The sequence below is a fragment of the Globicephala melas genome, chromosome 15 (genome assembly GCF_963455315.2).
Source record: "Globicephala melas chromosome 15, mGloMel1.2, whole genome shotgun sequence".
NCBI classification, from domain to species: domain Eukaryota; kingdom Metazoa; phylum Chordata; class Mammalia; order Artiodactyla; family Delphinidae; genus Globicephala; species Globicephala melas.
Genome location: NC_083328.1, coordinates 22,916,576 through 22,943,872, shown reverse-complemented (window position 1 = coordinate 22,943,872; position 27,297 = coordinate 22,916,576). Strand labels below are relative to the sequence as shown.

Genomic DNA, 27,297 nt, shown 5'->3' with positions numbered 1-27,297 from the left:
AAGACACCCCTATCACTTGGTGACAGCACATCTTCATGGCAGACTGCCTCAGTCTCTTTGGGCTGCTATAACAAAAATACCGTAGACTGGGTGGCTTAATCAACAGACATTTGTTGCTCACAGTTCTAAAGGCTGGAAGTCCAAGATCAAGCTACTGGCGGATTCAGTGTCTGGTGAAGACTTCTAGTTCACAGACTGTCTTCTTGCTATGTCCTTACATGGCAGAAGGGATAAGGAGCTCTCTGGGGTCCCTTTTATAAGGGCACTAATCTATTCAAGAGGGCTATACCCTCATGACCTAATCACCTGCCAAAGGCCCCACCTCCTAATACCATCACATTGGGGTTTAGGATTTTAACCTATGAATTGGTGGGGGGGGGGGTAAACATTTAATCCAGAACACAAAGTTTGAGAGAGTAGGCTATGCCCTGATGTTGCATTTTATACAGTAGTTTCCGCTATATAGATATAGAATCCAAACCTAATGGAAAATGTTGAAAACTGGTGAAGATGTTTAGCAATGGGGTTGATAGAACTTGAGAGAATGAATAGTACTCGTAGCCTGAACCCTGCTTTAATAAGGTATATTCAAGGGACGGGAGTCTTTCAACCACTCATGACATTTTGTTTTAAGAAATGTGATGTTTCCTTTCCTGGAGTTCCCTGGATTAGGACAGTTGTCCTTCTGAGTTGTCCAGGAGGACATATGATGACTGAAGTTCTGGGAATGGGGTGGAGTGGGTTACTGTGAGGTCTTGTTTAGCCTGGGAGTTTATGACTGACAAGTAGTAAAGGTTTCCATTAGCACTGACCTAATGCGTTATTTAAAAAATAAAACACTACCTCTGAAGGTGGTCTGGGTTATCACTTCTTGACCGTCTCTTATGATTCATGTACTGAATCATCTTCTATATCAACAAATGCCAAGGACACAGAAGGATGAACTTACTCTCAGAGATCACAGTTAAATCTGAGTTTTATCATGTATGGAGCGCATTTAAATCTTAATGAATTTTATTTTAATATTTCATGCTCATTTGAAAAAAATTCTAACAGTACAGAAATGTAGATCTTAAATAAAAAGCCTCCAAGTAAAGTCACCAGTAATCCACTCTGTCTCCTCACCTCTAAAAAGTATCCACTGTTCAGTTAGTATATTTCTCTTGATTTTTTTCTTCTATGTATACATGAAAAAATACGCTTCCATTCTCATATGCTGTCTGCCTCTTTCCTCTGCTCTTCTGTCCTACCCATCTGTCTATATTCTTATATAAATACGCACTGCCCCCCACCTCAGAAACGGGAATGTGTCTTCCCTAGTGTTTTTCAATTTGCTTTTTTTGCTTATCTTGGCCTCTCTCCTCCTACCCCCTTCCTGCCACTCTATTCTTTGTAATGACTATTTAGTACCCTATTTCTTTTTTTTGGCGAGGGGATGGGGTATAAATTATTTCCCCAACCATCCCCCCCCCATTTTATCCCCAAACTCTTATTGAAAAATATTTGGACTCTTTCTAGTTTTTTGCTCCTACAGACAGTGAGCAACCGGCATCTTAATTCTGAGCATTTTGAAACTGACAGTTGTCCAATTGACTGATATTTTTGTCTCTTAGAACATGGAACCCTGTTGTTCAGAGACATATGCAGAGCTTCAGCGCACAACAGACAGCAGTGGGGCTCCTCAGGTGGGGGCATGTGTGTGGGAGGCCGCTGGCCCCTCAGTTTTCTACGGGAGCTGGGAAGAGACCTCAGAGCACAGGGTGAACAAAACCTTTTAAAGCCTTGAGAAGAAGGTTCCATGCAAGTGAAGCTGTCTAGAGAGCTATGTGTGACTCCATTTGTAGAGCAGATAATCAGAGAGGAACCTTCCTGGCACATTGGCTGTGGGTTGCAGTGCAGTCCCTGGGGCCCTGGAAGATGTGTGCCCCCCTCAGCTTAGTGCCTCGCTTTATGTACATGAGGAGGGTGGGCATCCCTGAGGGCAGCAGGAGTGCCACAGTCCACAGTAGCCCTTCCCCAGTCTCATTCCCCCCTTCCCTGCTCTGGTAAAGAAGGAAGGGGCTACTCCTCAGAAACGCCCTTTGACCATCCTGCCTATGTCTCCCACTACCCTTTCTGTTTTGTACATTTCTGTGATTGAAAATTTTAGAATAAACTTGTATTGACTTTGCTAAAGAAAAATTATTTGGGGAAATTTATAAATAAAAATTCCAAAATAGTAACCTAGCAGTACATGAAAGAACCTGGTTTCCTTCACTCTCAGCTACCACTCTGTAACACGCTTAATAGTTTGGCATTATGTTGCCTCCCTTTCTTTATGCATCTACCTAAATATATATATATTTTTTTCTTGTAAAAATAGGATCATACTGTATGCAGCTGTATAACATTTTGTACTTAATATATCATAGATAATCTGTATTATACATCAAAACATATCAACGTACCTTATTTTCTTTATTAGCTATATCACTTCTATGGTGTGGCAGTACAATAATTTCTTTAACTGGTCTCTTATGGTCGGGTTGTTTGCCGTTTTTCTCCAATCGAGCTGAGTTGATACAAAATACCTTCATCTAAGGAGAACCGTTGGCCCAGTTGTTTACAGTAGCTAGGCAGCATGGGTAATCCCGATAATCCCAACATACCTAGTTTACTTAGTACCTTCAACTGATCCCTTATTTTCATTCTCTCCCAGGGTTTGCTAGTGACATATATCTTGGTGACCATTCTGTAGTTTTAGTGGCTTTGTGTTTTGGGTGTGTTTGATTTCTTCATGTCCTGAGGTTTCTAGAATATCATCCTCCTTTCATGTTCTGCAGACCCTTTGAAACTGCCCAGATTGGGGAACAGGAAAACCTGAAATCTCTGACAGAAAATTATCTAAAGTGCTGTGATAATTGTCTAACAGGCCTCCCTGGCCCTTACTCACTGTATATGTGAAATGATGGCAGCCTGTCCTGGCTGAATTTCATTATTACTGACTACCTCTGTTGGCTTCTTGCTGAATGTCTCCAGATTAAACCTTTCAGAGTGTGCCATTTGCTGTTGGAAAGTCATATTCTGCATTTAGCTGAAGGATTTAGAACAATTTTTCTCAAACCTGTTGAATCATAAAATTCACCGGAGAGGCTTGTTTAAAAAAAAAAATGGATCAGTTGATTAAGATGGTAAATTTTATGTTATATGCCTTTTACCTCTTAAAAAAAATTGGAAGAAAAAAGGAAATGGGCCAGATTCCACTTTGTAGCTATAAAAGAGAATGAAGTTGTACTTTATATGCATGATAGATTAATCTCCAAGACATGTTGTTGAGTGGTTGGGGAGGAGTTGCAAAATGGTGTCTACCATATATTAACTCTGCAGAAAGAGAAGCCAAGAAAGGGAAAATGTATTTGTTCCTGTACGCTTAGAAGCATACCCGAGCAGCAGGTAATCCTCTTTGCCTCTGGGAAGGGAAACTGGATGGCCAGGGACCGGAGTGAGAAGGAGTGTTACCTTTGGAATTTAAAATCATGTGACTCTGTTGCCTATTCAAAGGTAAATATTTTTTTACAGTTAGATTCCTGAGTCTCTATCATGGATAGTCTGGTTTAATACATTTAAGGTGGGGCCTGGGAACCCATATATATTTTTTAAATAACAGCTTTATTGAGACATGATTCATGTATCATAAAATCCCTCCTTTTAAAGAGTACAGTTCAGTGGTTTTTAGTATATTCAGAGTTGTGTAATCATCGTCACTAATTACAGAATATTTCCACCTCCCCAAAAGAAAACCCCGAATCCATTAGGCAGTCACACCCCGTTCCCCCTCCCACAGGCTTCCCCCAGCCACCAATCTCCGTTTGGTTTGATGAATTTGCCCATTCCAGTCATTTCACATAAATGGAATCTTACAATGCAGATCTTTTATGACTGGCTGCACTCATTTAGCATAGTGATTTCAAGGCTCGTCCACATTGTCGCGTGTATGTACGCATACGTGCCACACGCATGTAGAGTTGGAGGAACTGCCAGATTAGTTTGCGAAGTGGCTTTACCATGTTCCATTCCCATCAGCAATGTTTGGGGGCCTGGGAGTCTGTTTTCACAGGATCTCCATGATTGTTATGCTCAAGCTATTTTGGAAAACACCATCTCCAGTAGTAGCCCAGTCCCTCTTACTGTGGCTGTCTGTCTTCCACCCAGTGCCCAGAAGCACTGAAGGACGTGTTGATCACTGTGCAGAGAACAGCAGCAGAATGCCTCTCTGCAGAGCCGTCAGCACCCCAAGAAAAAGGATCTTAAACAGAACGAACTCTGGGGTGAGGTCAGCCAGGCTTGAGTGGGGTTTTTGTTTGTTTTATTTTTTTTTAAGATGGAATATGGAAAGTAAATCTAGCCGTTCCTTGAAACCTCAGAAGATTCAGATGGAGGAATGCATAGCATGGGGAAGCCAGTGCATAGATTGATACATGCTTTTTCCTTCCCCCAGTGGAACAAGGATAATAGTCTTTATGAATTGGAATCTGATTTCTCCTTTTTCTAGAAGTCTTTTTTAGAAAAAACAATGTAACCCATTTTATCTGTAATTGTCTTCTGTGGCTTTTAATAGCCACAAATAAAGTGTTATGTGCTGTAGGGTATATAGAAATAGAAATATAATGTTGTACACGTGAAACATACAGTGTTATAAACCAACTTCAATTTTTAAAAAATGTTATATGATATTGGCATGATTATTCTGAACTCTATGAGGAAAAACTGTTTTCATACACAGTAGGATTTGAGTTCTAATTACTAAGACAAAATTGAAAGGTCTCCCAGACAAGATTTTATATATGGGGCAAGTCTTCCGAGGATAGAAATAAAAATCTGCTTTGAAACATTTCCTGCCTCAACGCTTAAATAACTGTTTCTTTTCACTCCCTCCTTTGGAGTGGGAACTGAGCAGGGTGGCTGGGAGGAGTAGGGCACCCGGCACAAAGTGGGTCCCTCTTTAATGAGCCATAATAACAGGCACCTTTCTCAGGGCCACTTGGTAACAAACACATAAATAGAACACATAAATGGTCTTTCAGGTTGTTCTGAGCAGAATTTTAATTTCCGCCGAGAAAGGCTCTTCACTTTGTTTGATGATGGACTTAATGTCTTCACCGGAAAGCAGTGCCTATAGAGCCAGGAGGAAGACACCGGACCTGGTGGAGTCCAGCCCTGCCTGTGCTCTAGGGGGTGAGGTCAAGGGTAGGCTCAGCTCAGTTTCTTATTTTCGTATTGTGGTTAAGCTCACACAACATAAAATTTACCATGGTAACCATTTTTGAGTGTACACTTCAGTGGCTTTAAGTACATTCACAGTGCTGTGCAACTGTCACCACCATCCATGTCCAGAACTTTTTCATCATCCCAAAGAGAATGAAACTCTGTACCCATTAAATAATACCTCTGTTCCCGCCTTCCCATTCTACTTTATCTCTCTGAATTTGACCACTCTGACTACCTCATACCAGTGGAGTTAGACAGTGTTTGTCCTTTTGTCTGACCTATTTCATTTAGCATAACGTTTTCAAGGTTCGTTCATATTTATCGCACATGTCAGCATTTCCTTCCTTTTTAAGGCTGAGTAATACTCCTTCGTGTGGATGTACCATGTTTTGCTTATCTGTTCTTTGATGGACACTTGGGTGGTTTCCACCTTTTGGCTCTTGTGAATAATGCTGCTGTGAGCGTTCGTGTACAAGCATCTGTTTGAGTCCCTGCTTTCATTGCTTTGCTGTATACACCTAGAAGTGGAATCGCTGGTGGATGGTAATTCTATGTTTAACTGAGGAACCACCAAGCTGTTTTCCACAGCAACTGCACCAGTTTAGATTCCCACCAGCAGGACACAGAGATTCCAGTTTCTTTACATCTTTGCCAATACTTGTTATTTACTCTTTTTTTTCATAGTGGCCATGCTCATGGGTGTGAGATGATATCTCATGGTGGTTTTTCTTTTTTAATAAATTTATTTGTTTTATTTATTTTTGGCTGCGTTGGGTCTTCGTTGCTGCGTGCGGGCTTTCTCTAGTTGTGGCGAGCGGGGGCTACTCTTTGTTGTGGTGCGCGGGCTTCTCATTGCGGTGGCTTCTCTTGTTGCAGAGCACAGGCTCTAGGTGTGTGGGCTTCAGTACTTGTGGCATGAGAGCTCAGTAGTTGTGGCGCATGGGTTTAGTTGCTCCGCGGCCTGTGGGATCTTCCCAGACCAGGGCTGGAACCCGTGTCCCCTGCATTGGCTGGTGGATTCTTAACCACTGCGCCACCAGGGAAGTCCCTCTCCTGGTGGTTTTGATTTGCATTTCTCTCATGAATGATGTTGAGCATCTTTCCATGTGCTTGATGTCCATTTGTGTATTTTCTGTGAAGAAATGTCTATTCAGGGTAACCTTTAGTCAGGTTACTTGTTTTTTCCATTGTTGTAGAATGTCTGTGTATTCTGGTTATAAACCCCTTATCATATCTGTCATTTGTAGACTTGTGTTTCTTTTAACAAACACACATCTGACTGTGTTGCTCAGTGCTGGTGATGGCCTTTAAACTCTGCTCAGCTCAGTCTTTCACCATCCCTGGGCTACTCTCACCTGGCCACTCAGCTTTTGAGCTTTGTTCATCATCCGGGCATGGAAATAATTGTACCTTCGCCATAGGACTGCTTGAGGACTGAGAATGTTAATTACCTTAAGATAGGGCCTAGGAGTTCCTCTGGTTTCCATGAATAGTGCCATTTACTACTGTCTGTAGGCCAAGACAGAAGACCCTGCAGCTTCTGACTCTCTCTGGGAGGTTTATCTACCAGAGCCCCTATATCAAGACAGGATCAGCTGCTTTGTGTCCCCCTTAGAGCAGAGCATACGACAGGCTCCCAGCAGATAGGTGTTAATTAGTGTGATCACGTTGGGCTCATCACCACACTTACGTCGTCAACTCTTGCCGCCTCTGTTTTCCCACGCATGCCCACAGCGCCCGGGAGAGCGCCAGTTCACAGCTGGAGCTTAATAACTGTGCTTAGGCGAATGCGGTATGGGTGAGTTCGGGGTCCTGGGAGAGAAGCTCCTGGGGCAGAGGTAACTTTACGTAGTAAACCCTGATATCAGTGTCTTTCCATACTGTGGTTTTTTCTTTTGAAGAAGGAAGAGAAGTCACTACCCCACTCTCCAGCTTCAGTCGCAGACTCTTCTCGTTAAGGGCTGGCCTCTGTTTCCGGCCGTGGGCGTTTGTTGTTGCATCTGCTCCTCTGCTGTGCTGGAGGGGCTTCTGGTTTTAACTCGGGGTGCTGCAGACCAGAGCACTGTTCTGTGTGCATCACTGCAAGCCGTTGCGGAGTGGAAGTGTATTTGAACCATGTAAACGTTTGATCTTGTCGGGTAGTTTAAAATTTTGTTTGTCAGGTCAGTGTTCTGTCTGTTCTGAGGCTCTTTCTCATGGTTAGTACTTAGGCAGTTCTAGAAAGATCTCTCCATCTACGCTCCCACCAACACACTAGTTCCTCCCCCCACCGGCTGTGTCCTCCTGTTACTCCCTCTCTCTCGCCTCCCCCTTCCTCTCCATCCCTCCCCTCTCCCTCTTCCCCTTCTTTCCTCCCTCTCACCCTTGGAGGTCTTCTTGTTTTATAGTCTGTTTCATAGTTCTTAAAGTGTCTTCATTTTCCAAATGATTCTCCGGAACTGTCACCTAATCAGAAGTCTTTAAAGCCGTGTGTGTGTGCGTGTGTGTGCGCGCGCGTGTGTGCGCGCGCGTGTGTGTGTGCGCGTGTGTGCGTGTGTGTGTGCGCGCGCGTGTGTGTGTGCGTGTGCGTGTGCGCGCGCACACATTCCTTCAGGCATTTCCATTGTTATTTCTTTAACAAATACAGTGTGCGTTAGAGTATATTCAGACAAACCAGAGCTTGAGCCTGGGCTCCACCACCACGGCTGGACCCTCCCGCATACACAGGCCCTGTGGTAGGACCGGGCACGTCTCGTTCCACACCTCATTTCCCACCTGTGAAGTGGGCTGTGGACAGCACTTTCCTCCTGTGGTGAACCGGATGGTTCACTGAACCAGTTCAGGTGAAGCCTTCAGTACAGGCAACTGTGACTTCTATGCCCTCTGTAACAATTTGCCACGTGCTTTTTTCACGTATTATCTGAAGTCAGTTTGAGGTTCTCTGAGCCAAATCGCTCAAAGGAGGAAGGGGGGGAAGAGGAGAGCTGGGAGGCGGCAGCACCCTCTCAAGCGAACGTTCCAACAAGTCGATCACGGTGCAGAAACCCTCTTCCAGGACCCGCCAGCTGTCTTGAGCCCTCGGTGTGGCCTGACTTCCAGGCCGTGTGAAGAAGAAAGCAGACCCTGCAGTTTTCAACATTCTCACACACGGACTTCTCTTCTGTCTTGCAGCTGATGCCTTTTTCAAAGCCGCTATAAGCCTCGTTCCAGAAGTTCCAAAGATGATTAATATTGATGGAAAGATGCGGCCCTCAGAATCGTTCCTTCTGGAATTCCTCTGCAATTTCTTTTCTACTCTATTAATAGTTCCGGTACGTTTCCCCAGAAGGCCTGTAGGTGATGTCTTTCTTTGACCTGTTTTACATACATTCTTAGTCCTAAAAGTGCAGGGATGTTCTGTCTATACCTGTATTGGTTTTCTAGTCAGATGTTTGAATTTTTCAATGTGTTTTCTATTCATTCTGTGTCCAGGGTATATAGTCTAGGCTCTCTGTATGGTCGAGGGGGTATCACTTAGTGGTGAGGGCTCAGGCCTCCAGACCAAGACACCTAAGGTAGAATCCCAGCTCCCCTTCCTTCCAGCTCTGAGTTTCAGGTGATTATGTAACATTACCAGGATGCAGTTTACTCATTTACAAAATGGAAATAATAAGAGTATCTACATCTCTAGGTTGTTGTGATGGTTAGGTGAGCAAATGTACGTATATGGTTAGAGCAGTGCCTTAGCACACAGTAAACACTTAAAAAGGTAATGGTGGTGGTATTTTGATGGCAAGTACCAGAAACCGCAACAAGATAGTAAAAGTCGAAGGGGAAGATGCTGGGGTTTCTCGTGGAATATAGGAGATGAGAAGTCAGGCTTGGGCTGGAAGGAATCAAGGCCACTCCCAGGATCCAGCATTAGGACCTTCACCCTAGTTGGGGTTCTTAACCTGGGGTCCACCTACCCCAGGGTTTCTGGCAGGGCAACCACGAATTTAGATGAGATAAAAAAGGTTTTTGTGTTTTGTTTTGTTTTGTTGTTGTTTTTTTCACAAACCTCAGTGAAGTTTAGCCTTTTGCTTCATTGTGAATCACAGGCAAAGAGCCACAGTACCAGTTGCAGTAGCTGGGACTTTGTCACGAAAATAATCAACACTATGTTTATATCACGTTTCAGGTGTGAAAGTTATTTCAGAAGATCGTCTACATGTTCCTTCCTTTAAAAGTGCAGTAGTTATTAGGCCCATCATTACTTCACCAAGAAGTAATAGATTACAATATAACAAATGCATTGAAAAAATATTTTGACAACTATATTTTAGCGTAATTGATTGCCTTTGTAGTCTTACATATTTTATTTTCTGCATTAAAAATAGTACTCTGAGTTGTGCATAGGCGTCACCAGGTTGTAACAAGGTCCAGGCACAAAATGGGTCGGCTCCTGATGAAGCCAGATGTACATAGGAATCGGGGATGCTTTTTAAAATAGAGTCTTGCTTTGTCCCATCCCCGCCTCCCCACTGAGAGTCTCACTCAGTAGATGGGATTGGCCTCTGAACCAGCAGTTTTGAAAGCTCCCTCATCAAGTCAGGTGTAGGTGGTCCTAGGACCACACTTTAAGAAATGTCCCTCTGGACTCAGGCCATGAAAGCAGCCCAGCTCCCGTGGGTACAGGGTTCCTTTTTGGGGTGATGAAAATGTTCTAAAATTGACGGTGGTGATGACCGCACAACTCTGTGAATATACAACCAACCTATGAACTGTGCATTTTAAGTGGTGCATTGTTGGGTGTATGAATTATATCTTAGTGAAGCTGAGAGAACAAAAAGTGAGTTGCTCCGAGGTTTCCGAGTTCAGATCCCAAGTTCTTTGAAGAGGGGCTGGGATATTCAGGAGGCGGGCTTGGTGCTTTTCAGTGTTTTCAGATCTCCTTCTTAGTACTTTATAATCAGTTTCTCTCTTTTTTGGATATTCTAGTTATTTGTCAGGTGACAAAATCAGGGTCTCTAATGAGGAAGTTGATCAGTGTCGTTGTTCATTGATTAACTGGGATGCGTTTTCCTTCTGCACATGGGGTTTTCTCTGTTAAAAATCACTGGAGCCTTGAAGAAAAGCTTGTGTTCGGTCCTGACCCAATGACTCAATAGCCTTGTGGCCTTGAGAAAGTTTTGTAACTTTCAGAGCCTCAGCTGTCACCTTTCTAAAATGTCATCCAAATGCACACCTAGCAGGGCTGCTGTGAGGATTGACTGAAATGATAGCTATGAAAGTGCTTTGTGAACCAGAAGCTTGGTTCCTGGGGTCACAAACTGATGACCAGTGGGTGGAATCCAGCCCGGAGACATACTTGTTGGCCACATCATGATGGAAAACGTTTGGAACTAATTACCCACATTTAAAAATTGGTAGGGGCTTCCCTGGTGGCGCAGTAGTTGAGAATCCGCCTGCCAATGCAGGGGACACGGGTTCGTGCCCCGGTCCGGGAAGATCCCACATGCCGTGGAGCGGCTGGGCCCATGAGCCGTGGCCGCTGAGCCTGCGCGTCCGGAGCCTCTGCTCCGCAACGGGAGAGGCCACAACAGTGAGAGGCCCGCGTACTGAAAAAATAAATAAATAAATAAATAAAAATAAAAATTGGTAGATCACAGGAAACCCCAGAAATTTAGTTCCTTGTGAAAAATCAGGTCCAGCCATGTGAGGCCCGCATTCCCCGCCTGGCCAGTTGACCTCAGCTGGAGAGCAGCTGCCCTACCTGGGGGGCAGGTGCACTCTCTCCAGGTCCCCGGGTGCCTCTGGGTCCATTAAATCCTTTTCTGTTGCCTACCGTTCCCCTAGGGATTCAGGGGAACCCCCCTGCCAGACTTTATTGGTTCCTGGTATCAGTGCTCAGGCTTTTGCCAGGATTTACTAGAGATGATGAGATGAAGAATAGCCACAGCCCGTGACTTCTTACTAGGTGCCCTGTGCAGCGCTAACTCCCTTCGTCAACATCCAGTCTCTAGGAAAATGCCCCCAAGCCTTGCAAGGTAGGAGTCATTGTACCTTTCCCACTTGAGGAGACCTGGAGCCCAAGAGGCTTGCCTGGGGTCGCACAGCTGTTGAGCAGCAGAGCTGGGAGGTCTGTGCTGCCCCAGAGCCTGTCCTGCATGGTCTGCCTGAAACGTTTGCAGGGGGCTTTATTTGCTCAAGGTTGTTGAGACTTAACAACCCTACATCCCTCCTGTGGGATGCAGCATAGTAACTACTGGCCAGCTCTCCGGGGCGCAGTGAGATGTTGAGCCTGAAGGGCCAAGGCCGGGCGCTAACCGAGCTCAGAAGCCAGAGGATGGGCCACACGCGAGCTCCGCCTGCTGTGAGTAGGTTTAGCAGGAGATGACACCCATATCCCACCTTTACCTGGTTCGCATTTTTTTTTTTTTTTTTTTTTTTTTTTTTTGCGGTACGCGGGCCTCTCACTGCTGTGGCCTCTCCTGTTGCGGAACACAGGCTCCGGACGTGCAGGCCCAGCAGCCATGGCTCACGGGCCCAGCTGCTCCACGGCATGTGGGATCCTCCCGGACCGGGGCACGAACCCGTGTCCCCTGCATCGGCAGGCGGACTCTCAACCACTGCACCACCAGGGAAGCCCTACCTGGTTCGCATTTTTACCTTTCATGTCACAGCTTTATTTTTTAATTCTATTTTTTAAATTTAATTTTATTGTTGTAAGGACATTTAACATATCTATCCTCTTAACATATTTTTAAGTGGACAGTACAGCTTTGTTGACTCGAGGCACAGTATTGTACAGCAGATCCCTACAGCTTATTCACCTTGCTTAATTGAAACTTTAAGCTCATTGATTAGTGACTCCCCATTTCCTCCTCCTCCCAGCCCTTGAATTCCACGCTTTGATTCTATGAACATGACTATTCTAGATGCCCTACGTAAGTGGAATCATACAGTATTTGTCTTTTTGTGACTGCCATATTTCACTCAGCATAATATCCTCAGTGTTCATCCAAGGTTATGATAGCATTTCCTTTCTTTCTTTTTTTAAGGCTGAATAGTATTCCATTATATGTGTATACCACATTTTATTTATCCATTTATCTGTCAATGAACATTCAGGTTGTTTCCATATCTTGGCTGTTGTGATAGTGCTGCAGTGAACATGAGAGCACTAGTATCTCTTTGAGATCCTGATTTCAATGATTTTGGATAAATACCCAGAGGAGGGATTGCTGGATCATATAGCAGTTCCATTTTTAATTCTTTGAGGTACCTGCATACAGTTTTCTGTAGTGGCTGCACCATTTTGCATTCCCACCCCCAGAGCACAAGACTTTTAAAGAATGGGTTTGGACAGCTTTGATTCATTTTATTTGTTTAGAAAAAAATTGAAGCCATTTTAGACCAAATAAAATACGTGGCCCACTCTATTCATACTTATAAGTGCAGAAGTAAACATTCCCCCAGGACAGCCCTCTCTCCTCAGCAAGCAGTACCACCTTTGGAGCATTTTGAAGCATTCTTCTTTGGCATTAGTAGCAGTCAGCCTCTTGGTAGACTGCAGAACAGTCTTCTCCATGTTACTGAACTAATGCATTTCTTTTGACAACATTCGGTAGGATAAGCAAAGGAGAATTAATTGAACAAGTTCAGTGTTACCACTTCAGACGCCTAATTTTGATTCAGTTGAAATTTGTAGGCAGTGGAAATGTTTCCCATCAGTTTTCTGGCACTGATCACCAGGACACAGCAGGGAAATGTCTTTTCTCCGTCTTATCTTTGAGAAAAAGTCCAGCCATCAGCATAACATGGGATCCAGATGCTAAGATTCATTCATTCCGTCCACCCCGCCAATATTTGTTGATCTGGGAATGGAAGAGTGAACGTGAGAACTGTGTGCTCCCACTCAAGGAGACAGATGCTAATAAGCAAATACATACTTAACTGCAGTTGTATAAAGTGTCATAAAGAACTACAGGGACCTCTGAGAGCCTCAGATTTGAAGGGAAGTGGGTCAGGGAAGTTCCCTGAGAATGTGTTACCTGAGCCGACATCCAGAGGAAGACGAGTAGGTCCCTAAGTGCGGGGGGCGGGGAGGGGAGGGTGTTCCGGGGAGAGGGAGCAGTGTGGGTAAGGCCTTGAGGTGGGAAGGGTCACCCAGCAGCACTGGAGGGACTGGAAGAGAGCCGCAGTGACGAGCGAGGTGGTGAGAGGCTAGAGGGACACCAGGGTCTCGAGCTGGCAAGATGGGCGGGGGCTGGCTGCAGCAAGGCCAGGGAGCTCCGCAGACTCACCCAGGGCCTCGCATCTCCACGGTGATCTGTCTCCTGCCCTCCACCCCGCCACGCCCTCCCAGTGCCCCTCTTTCCTTTCCTGCCCTTCCTCCCAGTCCCCTTGCGTTCTGGCTCCTTTTCTAAAGGACTTGAGTATTTATTTAACACACTTACATACCTTTTACAGTGAGCCAGCCAGCAGTTCACAAATACTCACTGCAAACAAACCTGTTATTATCCTCAGCTCACAGAAGCAGGCCCTGGCACAGAGAGGTGAGGTGACTCACCCAGGGTCACCAGCTAGTAAGTGGCCAAGACAGAATTCAAAGCCAGGATGTGTGTACTCGGCGCTGTCTTTGCTGCCTCTCAGGTCTCCTGGGAAGTCAGTCGTTTTCAGGGTATTCCTTCCCTCAAGCAGTGACATTTAATAGAAGGATTCCCACAGACCAAGGAGCCAGAGGGATATTCTGAGTGGTTGAAGGCAGGCCCCCTTTCCGTGCAGCAGAGAGAGAGAGCGCGAGCGGTTTGAGTCCCTCCCAGGCGCCCCTTGGGAGCCGCCTCCTGAGCATTTGTTTGCTGCCGGGCAGCCTTGGCAGAGACCCCAGGGGAAACCTTTTCCCCCTCGGATTGCCAACTGAATCGGGATCTCTTTTTCTTCTTTAAAAAAAAATCTGTTTTTGCATTTCTTTAGTTGCTGGCACTGGTACAATTTCTTTTGAAAATGTTACAACCACTGAAGCGTGGCTATCATGTGGAAAATGTTTTCCTTGTAGAGAAGGTTGGAAATAATCTCTTCGTCTCTTCGGTTTAAAGCTAGCAGAAACGGCTGGCTACAAACCTTCACGTCTCCGTGACCCCTTCTTCCACCTTTTTGCAGGTGTGTTGAATGCTCTCTCACAATAGTTACGGCAATTTGTATTGAAATTAAGTTACTGGAACATTCAGAGTGTCGTCTCTTTCCAGGGCAGATCCTGAAATAGAATATATTTTGAACATCCACATAGCAGAACGAAATAGCCTAGTTAGAAACAGCTGTTAGCAAAGCAAGGCGGTAGTGAGCTGCCATCTGAGACTGACTCTGGCAATGGAAGGCGGACCATGGCACGGGCAATTTTGCTGCATATAGTTTGAGGTACTCAGATTTTGGAGTATCGTGTGTCTTCTTTTGTGCCGATACCGTAACAGCAATTCCTGTAGATGTTAGCAGCTGTACAAATCATCTCTTTCTCCTCCGCCCTCATTCTTGCCCATTGGAAGTGTTACTGCTGTGTATCCACACATTGGATTATGTAGCTGTTAATTCCCGCACCCCTGTTATCACACTTCTACTCCATGCCTGAATTCAAGATAGCCGACTGCGTGTATGCCTTCCCCCAACCGGCCAGCTCCATAAAGTCTAGTTCGTCCCTACTCCATCTGTAGAGAGGCAGTATAAATAGAGTATTAGCAGTTAGGAATGTCCACTCTGGAGCCAGACTCCCGGGGCTCAAATCCTGGTTCCCCCATGCACCAGCAGTGTAGCTCATTTCCCATCTGTGAAATGGGGGGGAGAGGAAGTCATAAAAGTATCCTCCCGGAACGTAGAAAAGCTATGGTAGCTACAATAGCTACCATAAAAGTTAGCTGTTGTTTTTGTAGCCACCTCAGTGCCTGGCACGTAGAAGGTGCTTGAAAAATGTTATCCATTTAACATTATTTACCTACCAAGTGCCTGCTCTGTGCCCAGCACTGTCCCAGGAAGCAGAGACAGGGATGGGGCACCATTTGCAGTCCTGGGCAGTCCTGGCAGTGTATTACTGGCAAACACAGCAGATAAAGTACCTGCCGTCCTGGAGGTTATAGGCTAGGATGAAAAAAAAGATGAACCAAGAGGTATGTTTGGGTAGTTAGGAATAAATAAGATCACTTCAGATGCTGAGCACTGCTCTGAAAAAATGAGATGGATGACTTGACGTGAAGAGAGATGAAGAGAGACGGGTAGGGGCTCTGGATTGCCGATCAGGGCAGGAGCTAACATGTAAGATGAGATCTGGAGGCTGTCAAGGAGCCAGTGCAGCCAAGTCTCACAGGTGAATGTTCCAGTCAGGGGAACAGCAGGGCTGGGAGGCCAGACCCCCTTGGCATATGAGCTGCCCTCCAGAGCACCCTGTGCCCTTCAGTCCGGTCTGTGTGGGAGACGGGCCTCTGGGGATCGCGTCACCGGGGCTTCCTTCCTTCTGGCTTCCAGCTGGTTCAGCCAGCGCGAGCAGTGACATGGACTGCAGGGCAGGAGGAGAGCGAGGCTGGGGTATTTATCCCCCAACTCTCACTGGGCCGTGTTTGGCGATGGCTTTGTTCTTCCATCCAGGGCTGCAGCTGCTGCTGGGTGGCCTCCTCCAACTGCAAAAACTCGCTCCCCACCGCGTGCTTTCAGCCCGAGGATGGTAACAGTTTCCCTCTGTTGCCAGGCCCTGGGTGCCTTCTCGCTACTTCTCTTCATTCTGATAATCTTTCATTAACCCATCCTCGTTTAACCCTTGTGAGCGTGTCGTCTGTGTCCTGCCAGGACCCTGAGCGGTCCAGCTGGTCCCAGGAGCCATAAAGGTGGCGGTGGACTGAGTGAGGGGCAAGATGGACCAGCCGGGTCAGCAGGGCGATGGCAGCAGGAGCTGGGGGGGGAGGGGTCTTTGGAGAGCATTCAGCAGGGGAGCCACTGCATTGCATAGTCCTTTTTTTTTTTTTTTTTTCTTTTTTTCAGTACGTGGGCCTCTCACTGTTATGGCCTCTCCCGTCGCGGAGCACAGGCTTCGGACGCGCAGGCTCAGCGGCCACGGCTCACGGGCCCAGCCGCTCCACGGCATGTGGGATCTTCCCGGACCGGGGCACGAACCCGTGTCCCCTGCATCGGCAGGCAGACTCTCAACCACTGTGCCACCAGGGAAGCCCTGCATATCCTTTTTGGAACTGAATTGAAGCTGCTGACTTTTTTGCATCCCAGCACTGGTTCAGTTTAGCATCTGAGAAACACTGTTATAAGCTCTGTGACTGACTGTTGGGTTTTTCCTCTCCCAAGAGAGGATCCTCAATTTAGCTGTTAATGTTGCTGAATGCCCTAAAGAGTGAGAATGTGTTTAAAGTCGGTGCCTTTGGTGGTGACAGTGATCATTTGGGGGTTTACCCGAGGTAGGTGGCTTCTGCTGTGCTGTCTGCAACGAGACCTGCAATCTAGCTTTTGTAGTTGGAAGAACAGGGCTTTTTACTGTTATGGACATAAGAGCAAGGCTGTAATTTTGGAAACAGCCCATTAAACTGACAGGTAATTTTGCTTTCTTTCCTCAGACCCAGAGCTCTCAAAGCTTGTCTCCCCAGACTGGAGTGTGTTGTTTAGTGGAGTTAACGACGTTGTGTCACTTTTCTCTCTATTGTTTAACCATAGCTGGCACTTTAATTTCTCTACAGCTGCTAAAGGGAGGGACCTGGGTTTCTGTCTTGATTTTTTTTTCCTCCTGCTTCACATCTAGGTTTATTTTTCCTTTTTTTGGTCCTCCACTAGGATCATCCGGAACACGGGGTTCTGTTTCTTGTTCGAGAGCTGCTCAACGTGATCCAGGACTACACCTGGGAGGACAACAGTGATGAGAAAATCCGCATCTACACCTGTGTCCTGCACCTGCTGTCCGCCATGAGCCAGGAGACCTATCTCTACCACGTAGACAAAGGTAGCTGGGTCCCTCCACCAGACGGCACTGTGTTTGAACTTCTGAGCAGCAAGTGCAGGGTTTTCATTTTCTCTTTTATTTAATCCCCTTGTGTTTTACCTACCATGAACTTCCAGTCCAGGGTCTTGATAAATTTGCCCAGTGTAAGAATTACCTGGGGAGCTCTTAAGAATACAGGTTCCTGGGCCCCATGTGTCTCTTCTAAATTAGAATCCCCAGGAAGAGGCCTGAGAATTTGTATCTTTAACAAGCATCCAAGGTCATTTCGGCAAACAGACGAGTTCAGAGAAGCACTCTCTTGGATCAGTGATGTCTTGGGTGTGCCACAGAATAACCTAGAACGGTGACTACATAGGCACGTGCATGACCTTCATCCCAGGCCTGTTCCTTACCAGTTTCATGTGGGTCCTGACCTGGACCCTTAGATCAGGTGCTTGGAAGAAGGAGATGGCCTTGCTCCCCAACATGCAACCAGCCGTCTTGAACTTGCTCCTACAGGTTCGGGAGCAGCCTCCTCATGTCCTTGACACAACATGGGACAGTCCCAATTCCAGACCTCTGTCCAGTGAGCCTAAGCATCTTCCTGCTTGTCAGAGCCTCAGTTCCGATTTTTGGTTTCCAAACAAATGGCCCTATTGTTAAAAGCAGTTTGGCCAATAAATGAATACTTCAGGGTTTAAGCAACTGTCTCTACACTTGGATATTTTAGGGAACAAATTTGCAGTGCTAAGGATGGCCTCCTGTTACGACTCTCAGAGGCTTCCTCTGGCTGGGATTTGGGGGCTGAGGTTACGTAAAGATGTAACTTGGGGAGGTTGGTTAATGTCAATGATGATAACTCCCAGGATCTGAGCTCCTACTGTGTGCCAGGTACGGCACCAGACGCCATGGGCCTCTTTCTCCTTTAATCCTGACAGCATTATGAGGAGGACGGGCATTTGTGTCCCCATTTTACACACAAGCAAGGGGAGACACCGAAAGACAAATGGTTTTACCAAGCTCAAGGCCAGTTAGTGCTCGGAGTGGAATTCACTGTGGTACACGCGTTATGCTGCCTCCTTAATTACAAAGTAACAGTATTTTGATTAAAGTATATCATAGTACATGCATACAATAAATCATAAGGCTCAGCAGATCATCACAGGCTGAACACACCCAGTAACTAGCACCGAGACAGAGGAATCAAACATTACTAGCTCCCAGAAGTCCCCTGTATGCCCCCGTCCACTCAGCACCACCACCTTCCTCTCCAAAGGTACACTGCTCTCCTGACTTCTAACGTTACAGATTAGTTTGCCAATTTTTGACTTTTCCGTAAATGGACTCATTTAGCAAGCGTTCTTTGGCGTCTGGCTTCTTTCACTCAGTGTTACGTCTGTGAGATTCTTCTGTGTTGTGTGTAGCTGTTGTTCATCCTTTTGCATTGCTGCATAGTATTCCATCGTATGAATATACCAGAATTTCTTCATTCCCCTGTGGATGCAGTTCTGAGCTGCTGTGAGGAGTGCTGCTGTGAACATTCCTGAATATATAACTCTTGGGGTTCATGTCTGTCGGGTATATGCCCAGGGTGGAAATGCTGCCTGGTGGGCTGTGCTTATGTCCAGCTCTGGTAGGTACTGTCTCACAGTTCTCCAAAATGGTTATACCAGTTTACACTCCCACCAGGCACGAATGAGATTTCCATTTGTTCCCTTGATATGGTCAGTCTTGTTCATTTTGTCTCTTCTGATGAGTGTAATTTGCATTTCTCTGATGGCTAATGAGGGTGAGCTTTTCCCGTATCTGTTGGCATTTTTATTTCCTCTCTTGTGAAGGGCACGCGAAGGGCTCAGAACAACAGAGAAACTTTTGAGGACCAGATGCTGCCGCGGAAGTGGGTCTGGAAACCTGGGCCCTATGAGAGGGGCAAGCCCTCTCCTCGCTCTTCCCTTCCTTAAACAGACTCACTGAATCCCCTGTCTACACAGCACAGCAGGGCGGACTGTAGGAGCCAGAGCGCCAGCACAGGGAGCGTGGCTGTGTTTGACAGGTGGAGTCTAGTTCTCTAGCTTTTAGAGATGAAAACAGAACGGCGGGTTTTCTTTGCTGCCTTCTCGGCCCAGCTGTTTACTCTGGGTGCACAACTGTGACCTGACAGTTGTCTTCGTAGCAGAGAGTCCTGGGGCCCCGGGAGGCTTTGCAGGGGTGGGGGCTCCACTTTCCCACCTCCTTCTTAGTCGAGGCCGCTCTTTAGACAGCGCTGGCAAAGGTTCGAACTTTTGGAAAACTGGGGTCAGCTTTTTTCTTTGCATTTACGAAGGATGCCTTGGCTGTTTTCTTTCCAGATGAATAAGAAGACAATGTTCTGAAATGACCTGGAGCCGTAACTCCAGTGCTGTCATGCGAGCGTGCGAGAGAGTGTGCTTGCTGTGGAAGGGCAGGACACTTCTGACACTGAATGTCTATTTATTTAACACACAGATGTCTAGTTGGAAGAGTACAGCTCAGGGGCCCGTGGGAAGTCGGCACAGCCCCTTCACTCCTCCGTGTCACCTGCCAGGCCCTTGAAGCATTTGGGGTTGTGACCCCAGGGCCAGACAGATGCAGAGATCCTGGGCTATTTTTAGTAGCCATTTGCCAGGGATCTCATTTCTCCCCGTTGTGAGCGCCAGTCTGGACTCTCAGGCCTGCCTTACACTCTGGCCAGGCCAAATTACTTCTGATTGTCAACTTCGCGCTTCTCTCCCCCGCTGTCACCACCGAGTGTTAGCATGGAAACACTTTTCCCCACTTCTGACCCCGTTTTTCACTTTCTCTGTGAATTTTCCACCTTCAGGGTTCAGCCTGGATCTCACTGATTCTATAATTCCATCCCAAGCCTAGATTTTAGGATCCTGGGACCCCCAGGCCACCCTCTCCTGCCATGCAGCCCATGCGGTTGTGATTGCCCGTTTGCTCGTCTGCACCTCCTGTGGACTGTGTGCTCTGTGAGGGCAGGACCAGGTCAGCCCGTTCCCCACCCACCGAGTCTCCGGGTCCTGGAACCTGGCGCAGAGCAGGTCCTCACCTAGTCCGCGCTCTGCGTGTGTGAGTGGGCTGCTCTCAACACGCCTCTGGCCCCTCTGGGCAGGATGCCTGCAGCTTGGGTGGTTGACCACAGGTGGTCCTAGACCTTCTCACTTCTCCCCTGCTGCTGGGCTAATCCGAAGGAGAGCAGGTTACTCCATCTCGGAGTAAGACTGGGAATTTATGCCAGGAACTAGCCGCGTCCTCGGCAGCAGGTGCGAGAAATTCCTTTACCAGCTGCATTTTGCCAGCCTTCAAAATCAGATGGTGGTGAATGGCTGAATCAAATTCTTTCTCTTCTTACAAGAATAACTGCTGTCTTCCACGTCATGGACGGCAGTTGAAACACAGCAGCCAGAGCCAGAGCTGTCTCAGAAATCCCGGGACGGATGCCTGCAGCCCAGGGCAATTCACTACCAACCTGTGTCCTAGGAACAACTACGAAGCCAGCAGCCGACCCAGGAGAGCACTCCCAGAATATTCCCCACAAAGGGACAGTTCAGAACCGGAGTAGAGGTTTCAGGCGGACAGAGAAGCTGGGGAGCAAGGAGACCAGCTGTTCTCCTCGTTCTCAGGCAGTATGTCTGCAACCTGCTTACAAATGGTTTAGACAAAAAAAAAATGACGTGTGTACGTGAGTGTGTGGAGAGAGCAAGTGAGAGAGCTTCACGGAAGTGGCAAAACGGCATCAGCTGGTGATGCTGGGTGAGAGAGAGGCAGCGCTTCACTGTAGTTATTCCCACTGTTCTACAGCCTTGACATTTGTTTAAGTAAAAAGCTGGGGATAAAAGAAGAAGGAGTTCTTCTTTTTTTTTTTTTTCCCACTTAGAAACTCAGTAGTAATTTATTTGGAAAAAAATAAGCAAAGAATGGCTCATTAAAAAATACATTTCATAGTGTCATTCTTCCTCCTTCATACTTTTCCCAAATGCCTAATTGGGAGTTAAATATAAATGTAAGGATTTTAAATGTAAGAATTATAATATAAATGTAAGAATTTTAAAAGAATATTATGTACAATTTTATTGAAGTAGAAGAAGGAGTTATTCTATTTTTCTTTTGGTATGTGGGCCTCTCACTGTTGCGGCCCCTCCCGTTGCGGAGCACAGGCTCCGGACGCGCAGGCTCAGCGGCCATGGCTCACGGGCCCAGCCGCTCTGCAGCATGTGGGATCTTCCCGGACCGGGGCACGAACCCGTGTCCTCTGCATCGGCAGGCAGACTCTCAACCACTGTGCCACCAGGGAAGCCCAGGAGTTATTCTTGAAATAGCAGCTAGAAATGTACATGAAGCATCCCTGAAATTATTTTGTCAATCAGTTAATTACTATATGCTTATACCTGTACCATTCCCCAAAAGATTCAAGACAGATTACAGGAAGTATATAAAGTAATAAAATATAATTTTTTAATTGAAAAAATTGTTTCTTAGGAAGTTATAAATTAGGAAGTATATGGCTGTATATGTCTGTGTGTGGTATATAGGTATACTGTTTGTCACTTTACTAACAGCATACTATAAATATCTTTCAGGAATAGTATATTGTAGAATAGTATAGTATAGCGCAGTGCATGGTAGGTAACAACTACAGATCGTATGCTTTCATTGTCTTCATAGTATTGTATTTAATGCTAATGCCACAGAGCATTTAATCAGAGCTCTCGGCAGATACTTCCATTGCTTCTCCTCTCACCATTATACACAACATCTATAGTGAACACACATTGGACATACAATGAACATTGTCCTCTGTGATGAAACAATATCACATATATGCATCTTTGTGCAACTGGGGGGATGATTTTCTTAGGATAAATCCCTTGGAGTGGGTTTTCCCAAGTCAAAGATCTGACCTTCTTCTGTACTAAGACTTTTTTTTTTGGAGTAAAATGTACAAAGTGATAAAATACATATAAAGTTTACCATTTTAACTATTTTTAATTCAGTTTTATCAAGTATAGTTGCAGTGTTGTGCAACCATCACCTTTATCCATTTCCAAAATTTTTTCATCCTCCCCAACAAACTCTGTACCCAATGAACAATAACTTCCCCCTTCCCCGCTCCCCCCAGCCTCTGGTGACCTCTATTTTACTTTCTGTCTTTATGAATTTGCGTCTTCTAGGTACCTCATATAAGTGGAGTCATACAATAGTTGTCCTTTTTTTTATTATTTATTTTTGGCTGTGTTGGGTCTTCGTTGCTGCACGCGGGCTTTCTCTAGTTGCAGCGAGTGGGGGCTACTCTTCGTTGCGGTGCTCGGGCTTCTCATTGCGGTGGCTTCTCTTGTTGTGGAGCGCGGGCTCTAGGCGTGCGGGCTCAGTAGTTGTGGCTCGCGGACTCTAGAGCGCAGGCTCAGTAGTTGTGGCGCACGGGCTTTGTTGCTCCAAGGCATGTGGGATCTTCCTGGATCAGGGATCGAACCCGTGTCCCCTTCATTGGCAGGCGGATTCTTAGCCACTGTGCCACCAGGGAAGCCCTAGTTGTCCTTCTGTGTCTGGCGCATTTCTCTTATCATAATGCTTTCAAGGTTCATCCATGTTGTAACATGTAGTAGAATTTCATTCCTTTTTGTGATTCAATAACATGCCACTGTTTAGATAAACCACTAAACCACATTCTGCTTATCTATTGATCTGTCAGTGGATACTTGGGTTGTTTCCACCTTTCGGCTCTTGTGAATAATGCTGCTATGAACATTCATGTACATGTATCTGTTTGAGCCTCTGCTTTCAAGTCCTTTGAGCATTGGAGTTGCTGGATCCTGGAGTCGCTTTCCCACAGCAGCTGCACCATTTTATATCCCCACCAGCGATGCACGAGGCTTCCAGTTTCTCCACATCTTCATCAACACTTCTTATTTTCCTCTTTGTTGTTGTTTTTAAATAACAGCCATCCTAATGGGTGTGAAGTGGTACTGGACATTTCTTAAGGCTTTTCTTACTGATTTCCAAACTATGGTACTCCCACCAGCAGTTTGCCCAGGCCTACATCAAAACCTGGTATTCTTTCTCACCTTTGTTAATCTGATAGGTGATGTTTTACTAAAAGTTCTTCTGTGGTTTTAGTTTTCTGTTCTTTGATCACTAGTGAAATTGAACTTTTTTCCCCCTAAAATTATAGGCCATTTAGATGTATTTCTGGTACATTGATGTATTTGCCAATTTTCCTATAAGTGACCCTAAGAGGGGTCTCTTTCTTAAAAGCTCAGAAGCCATCCCTGCACATTGTAGCTTGGCTTTTCTTGTCTTCATGGCCAATGCCTGTTTAACATGATCCCCTGGTTCTGTAGCTCGTTGCCAGCAGTCCAGGGAATAGTTCTGTGCAGGCCCTGACAGACGGCTGGTGACTTTGACCATAATGGGGCTATCCATTGTGGCTCTGACTCTCAGCCTCACCCATCTGCAAGCTAAACGGGTGCCCCGTGTCCCTCGCTTGTGGTGTCACCTTTTGTTTGCATCACACAACTTCATGGGCTTTACTGTGATCCCATATGTATCATCCCTTTTGATTGTATATACCTAGGAGACAGGATCCTAGGGATGGTGAGGAGCTGGGCCGAGAAGAGCACAGCAAACCACATTCCCCCAGATGAGCTAAGCTGAACTGGCTTATTGACGTCTCTAAACCATGAACTGGATTAGCACTGTGTGTACATGGCTGTATAAGCCCAGCCGCACCCCCCAAAGGCACCTGCACGGCCTCTGCCTTATCAGATGTCACTGCACCTGGGACAGTGGCCCAAATTTTAGGCCTCCACCAGATCAGAAACATCTAAGAGCTGCCACTGCACTTTTCCTCTCCTTGACCACTTAGCGCTGAGGGTGCTCCAATGGTTTTGCACTGAACTGAGCGCCGCTCATTCACACCGGAAATAACTGCTCAGCCACGTACAAGTCGGCATTTGGGAGTTGGGGTGAAAGCAGTTCAAAAAGGATCTGGCGAGAAAAGGCATGGGGGGAAAGAATCGACTCTGCAAGGCAGAGGTTGTGGTTCCCTTACAGACTTTGCAGCAGCCTGGCCCTGACCCCTCACCGCCCCCCCCCCCCAAAAAAAAGAAAAGAAAGAGAACCGCTGAAGTGTCCGCAGGAGGGACCAACCAAAAGCATTCTGGTCCATCACACAATGGACTACTGCTCAGCTAGTACAGGCAAAGCAGCACATCCATATATGCTGATATGGAAATAACTCCAGGAATCATTAAGTGAAAAAAAAACAAGCGCAAAACCGCACCCTGTAGAGTCCCTCTGCTTCCTTACCCAGAGGTCATGCTTTGTGCGAAGGTCGATAGGAAGGAGGGAGGAGGGAGGTCAAACCCAGGCTGTTCTTGCAGCTGCTCTTTCTCTAGACAGCGGCTGTCACAGGAGATGCCCAAGGAGAGAGGGGACTTTAGTGAAAGGATTCAGGTTTGCGAGAAGACGTAGAGAACCTTCTGTTCGATCTGCAGAAGTTTGGAGGTGGAGTGACAGGGCAGGGGGCTGGGGGCGGTGCTTAACTGCGTAGGCTTTGACGGGAGCCTCCCAGTTTGGGATCCTGGCTGGGACAGGCTCGGAGCCTCCGTGTCCCCATCTGTCATCTCTTGCACATGCGGTTTTGAGGACTCCACGGTAACACCTGTGAAGCGCTGAGCCCAGCGCCTGGCACCCCGGTGCTCAGTATTGACAGCCATTCTGATGGCCACTGTGATGCTTGCTGTCCCCCTCCATGCCTGGGCCGGAGGGGACAGACTTCAGAGTCTGAGCTCTCTGGCTTAGACTGTCTGGAAGGCCAGGTGTTTTCTCCATGATTCCCAAGGGCCCAAGCCCGTGGCAAACTCTGGCCGTTTCCATTTGCCCTGCCGTGATTTCCTGCCACCCGCTGACACCACGGCTGCCTCTCCCTGGCCTTGGGCTTGGGAATGTCTCACTGCTCTGGTTTCTTCCATCAGTTGACTCCAATGACAGCCTCTACGGGGGAGACTCCAAGTTTCTGGCTGAGAACAACAAGCTGTGCGAGACGGTGATGGCTCAGATCCTGGAGCATCTGAAAACCCTGGCCAAGGACGAGGTAGGTGCCCCTGCCGCCCCCATCCCTGCCGCTTGCCCTGAAAGCACGCGTTCCTAGGGTACTTGGACATTGGTTCGTCCAGAGAGTAACGCGCCTGTGTGAAGACTGTTCATCGAGGGCCCCGGGGCCTTTGCTCCTACCATTTTCTCTGCCTGCACTGTGCCTCCCCAGGGTTCCCCTGGCCACCCCTCTCATCATTCGGGTCTCAGCTCAAGTACCTCCTCAGAGTGGCCTTCCCTGAACCCTGTGTCAAGTAGCCACTACACTCCTCTACACTGCTGCGTCCCTCTGAACTGTCCCTGTGGTGCTCGGGCATTCTCTGAAATGCTCTGTGTTCACTTCTCAGTCGCCTGCCTCCCCACCAGAATGTAAGCTCCATGTGGCCGGGACCTCGAGACGTGGGTCTCGGAGACCTGCCTGTGCCTGAGACAGGGTCTCTGGGATCCATCTGTCACTCACCCTGGCATCCTCACCTCGAACCTGGCATACAGCGGGCACTCAATCAGTGCATGTTGAGTGAGTAACAGCCTGCACTTCCCACACCTTAGCTCTTTGAGGCCCACAACAGCCCTGTGATGCAGGTGCTGCGTTCATTCTCCTTGGACAGAAAAGAAAACCGAGGCTCAGAGGTTTCCAGAGCTGCTGGTTTCCTCTGGTTGTGACAGAACAGGGATCACCCAGATGCTCAAGCGTGAATCCGTAGCCGCTGCATCGCCCTCCTCGGTCAAGGCCTTACCACTTACTTTTTTTTTTTTTTTTTTTTTGCGGTACGCAGGCCTCACTGTTGTGGCCTCTCCCGTTGCGGAGCACAGGCTCCGGACGCGCAGGCTCAGCGGCCATGGCTCATGGGCCCAGCCGCTCCGCGGCATGTGGGATCTTCCCAGACCAGGGCACGAACCCGTGTCCCCTGCATCGGCAGGCGGGCTCTCAAACACTGTGCCACCAGGGAAGCCCACCACTTACTTTTTAACAAGTGGCATACGGTTGTTGTCCAACCATGATAGTAGGCTATGCTTGCCCAGCCTTTTTCTTTTTTTTTTTTTTGCTGCACCCCACAGCTTGCAGGATCTTAGTTCCCCGACCAGGGATTGAACCCGGGCCTTTGGCAGTGAAAGCTCGGAGTCCTAACCATTGGACAGCCAGGAAATTCCCATCCCAGCCTTTCTCATACATAAGTGTAGTGTGGAGAACTTTGCGTGTGTGGTTTCATCTCACAACAGTCCCATGAGTGGGAATAGCTGTTATCCCTTTACACTTGCCAGATGAGGAAACTGAATCCTAGAGTGGTAGCTATAGAATGTGGTCAAGGCAATCTTCTAGAACCCATGCTCTGATCCACAGAATATATTCCTTTATCAGATGTTGCGTCGTTGCCTTTTCAGAGCAGTTTTCCCCATATTCTCCATATTATAGATAGATGGTTGACTGATTTCAAAATAATTTCCAGATGATAGTATGATCTAAATAACTACCTGGTACCCTTCCCCAGTCACTCCATTTTTGCAGCGTCAGCTCAAACGTGGGTGACAGTTGGATCCCAGAAGCTCTGTCTCAGGCTTGGTGGACATTGCATTAAGGCTGATTCCTGCTGTGTAATCAGGGTGGGGAGGTTGGCAGTGACCCTGGAGTCAAAGCCAGTGCCTGACCTTTCTCCACGTCCTTCCCCTGGGGCAGCTCCTGTCAGGCTTCTGCCTCCATGTCTGCCCCACACCCCCAGTCTTGCTCTTCGCTACTCCACATACTGACAGCTCATTCCTGATCTCATGTTGGCAGATTTCTGTCTTCTCTCACTGCCACTCACCCCCCACCCCCTCCAATTCCCTTTCCCAAACCCAGGACAGATTTCGGACTGCAGGGTTCCCAGTGGCTTTCCAGCCCTCCGCTTCCTGCCCACACGCTTCCCCAGCTCCCTCCTTCCCAAACCTCGTCTCACGTTTTTAGGATTTGCTTCTCTACTCCCCACCCCACTAAATCCTTTGAAGACAAAATAAGATCAAACTGGACTTTTAATTCTTACTCACTTCCAGGACTGTAC

The 27,297-nt window shown here is 47.1% G+C and overlaps 1 protein-coding gene across 2 annotated transcripts in view; it reads left to right on the top strand.

Moving 5' to 3' along the window:
- Positions 1-27,297, top strand: part of VPS35L (VPS35 endosomal protein sorting factor like) — a 129,402-nt gene that overhangs the window by 96,600 nt on the left and 5,505 nt on the right. For both annotated transcript variants that reach the window (XM_030847144.2, XM_060285773.2), the window contains exons 27-29: positions 8,398-8,537; positions 17,005-17,170; positions 25,144-25,262. In XM_030847144.2, the coding sequence (XP_030703004.1) occupies positions 8,398-8,537; positions 17,005-17,170; positions 25,144-25,262 (425 nt within the window). The remainder of the gene's footprint in view (positions 1-8,397; positions 8,538-17,004; positions 17,171-25,143; positions 25,263-27,297) is intronic.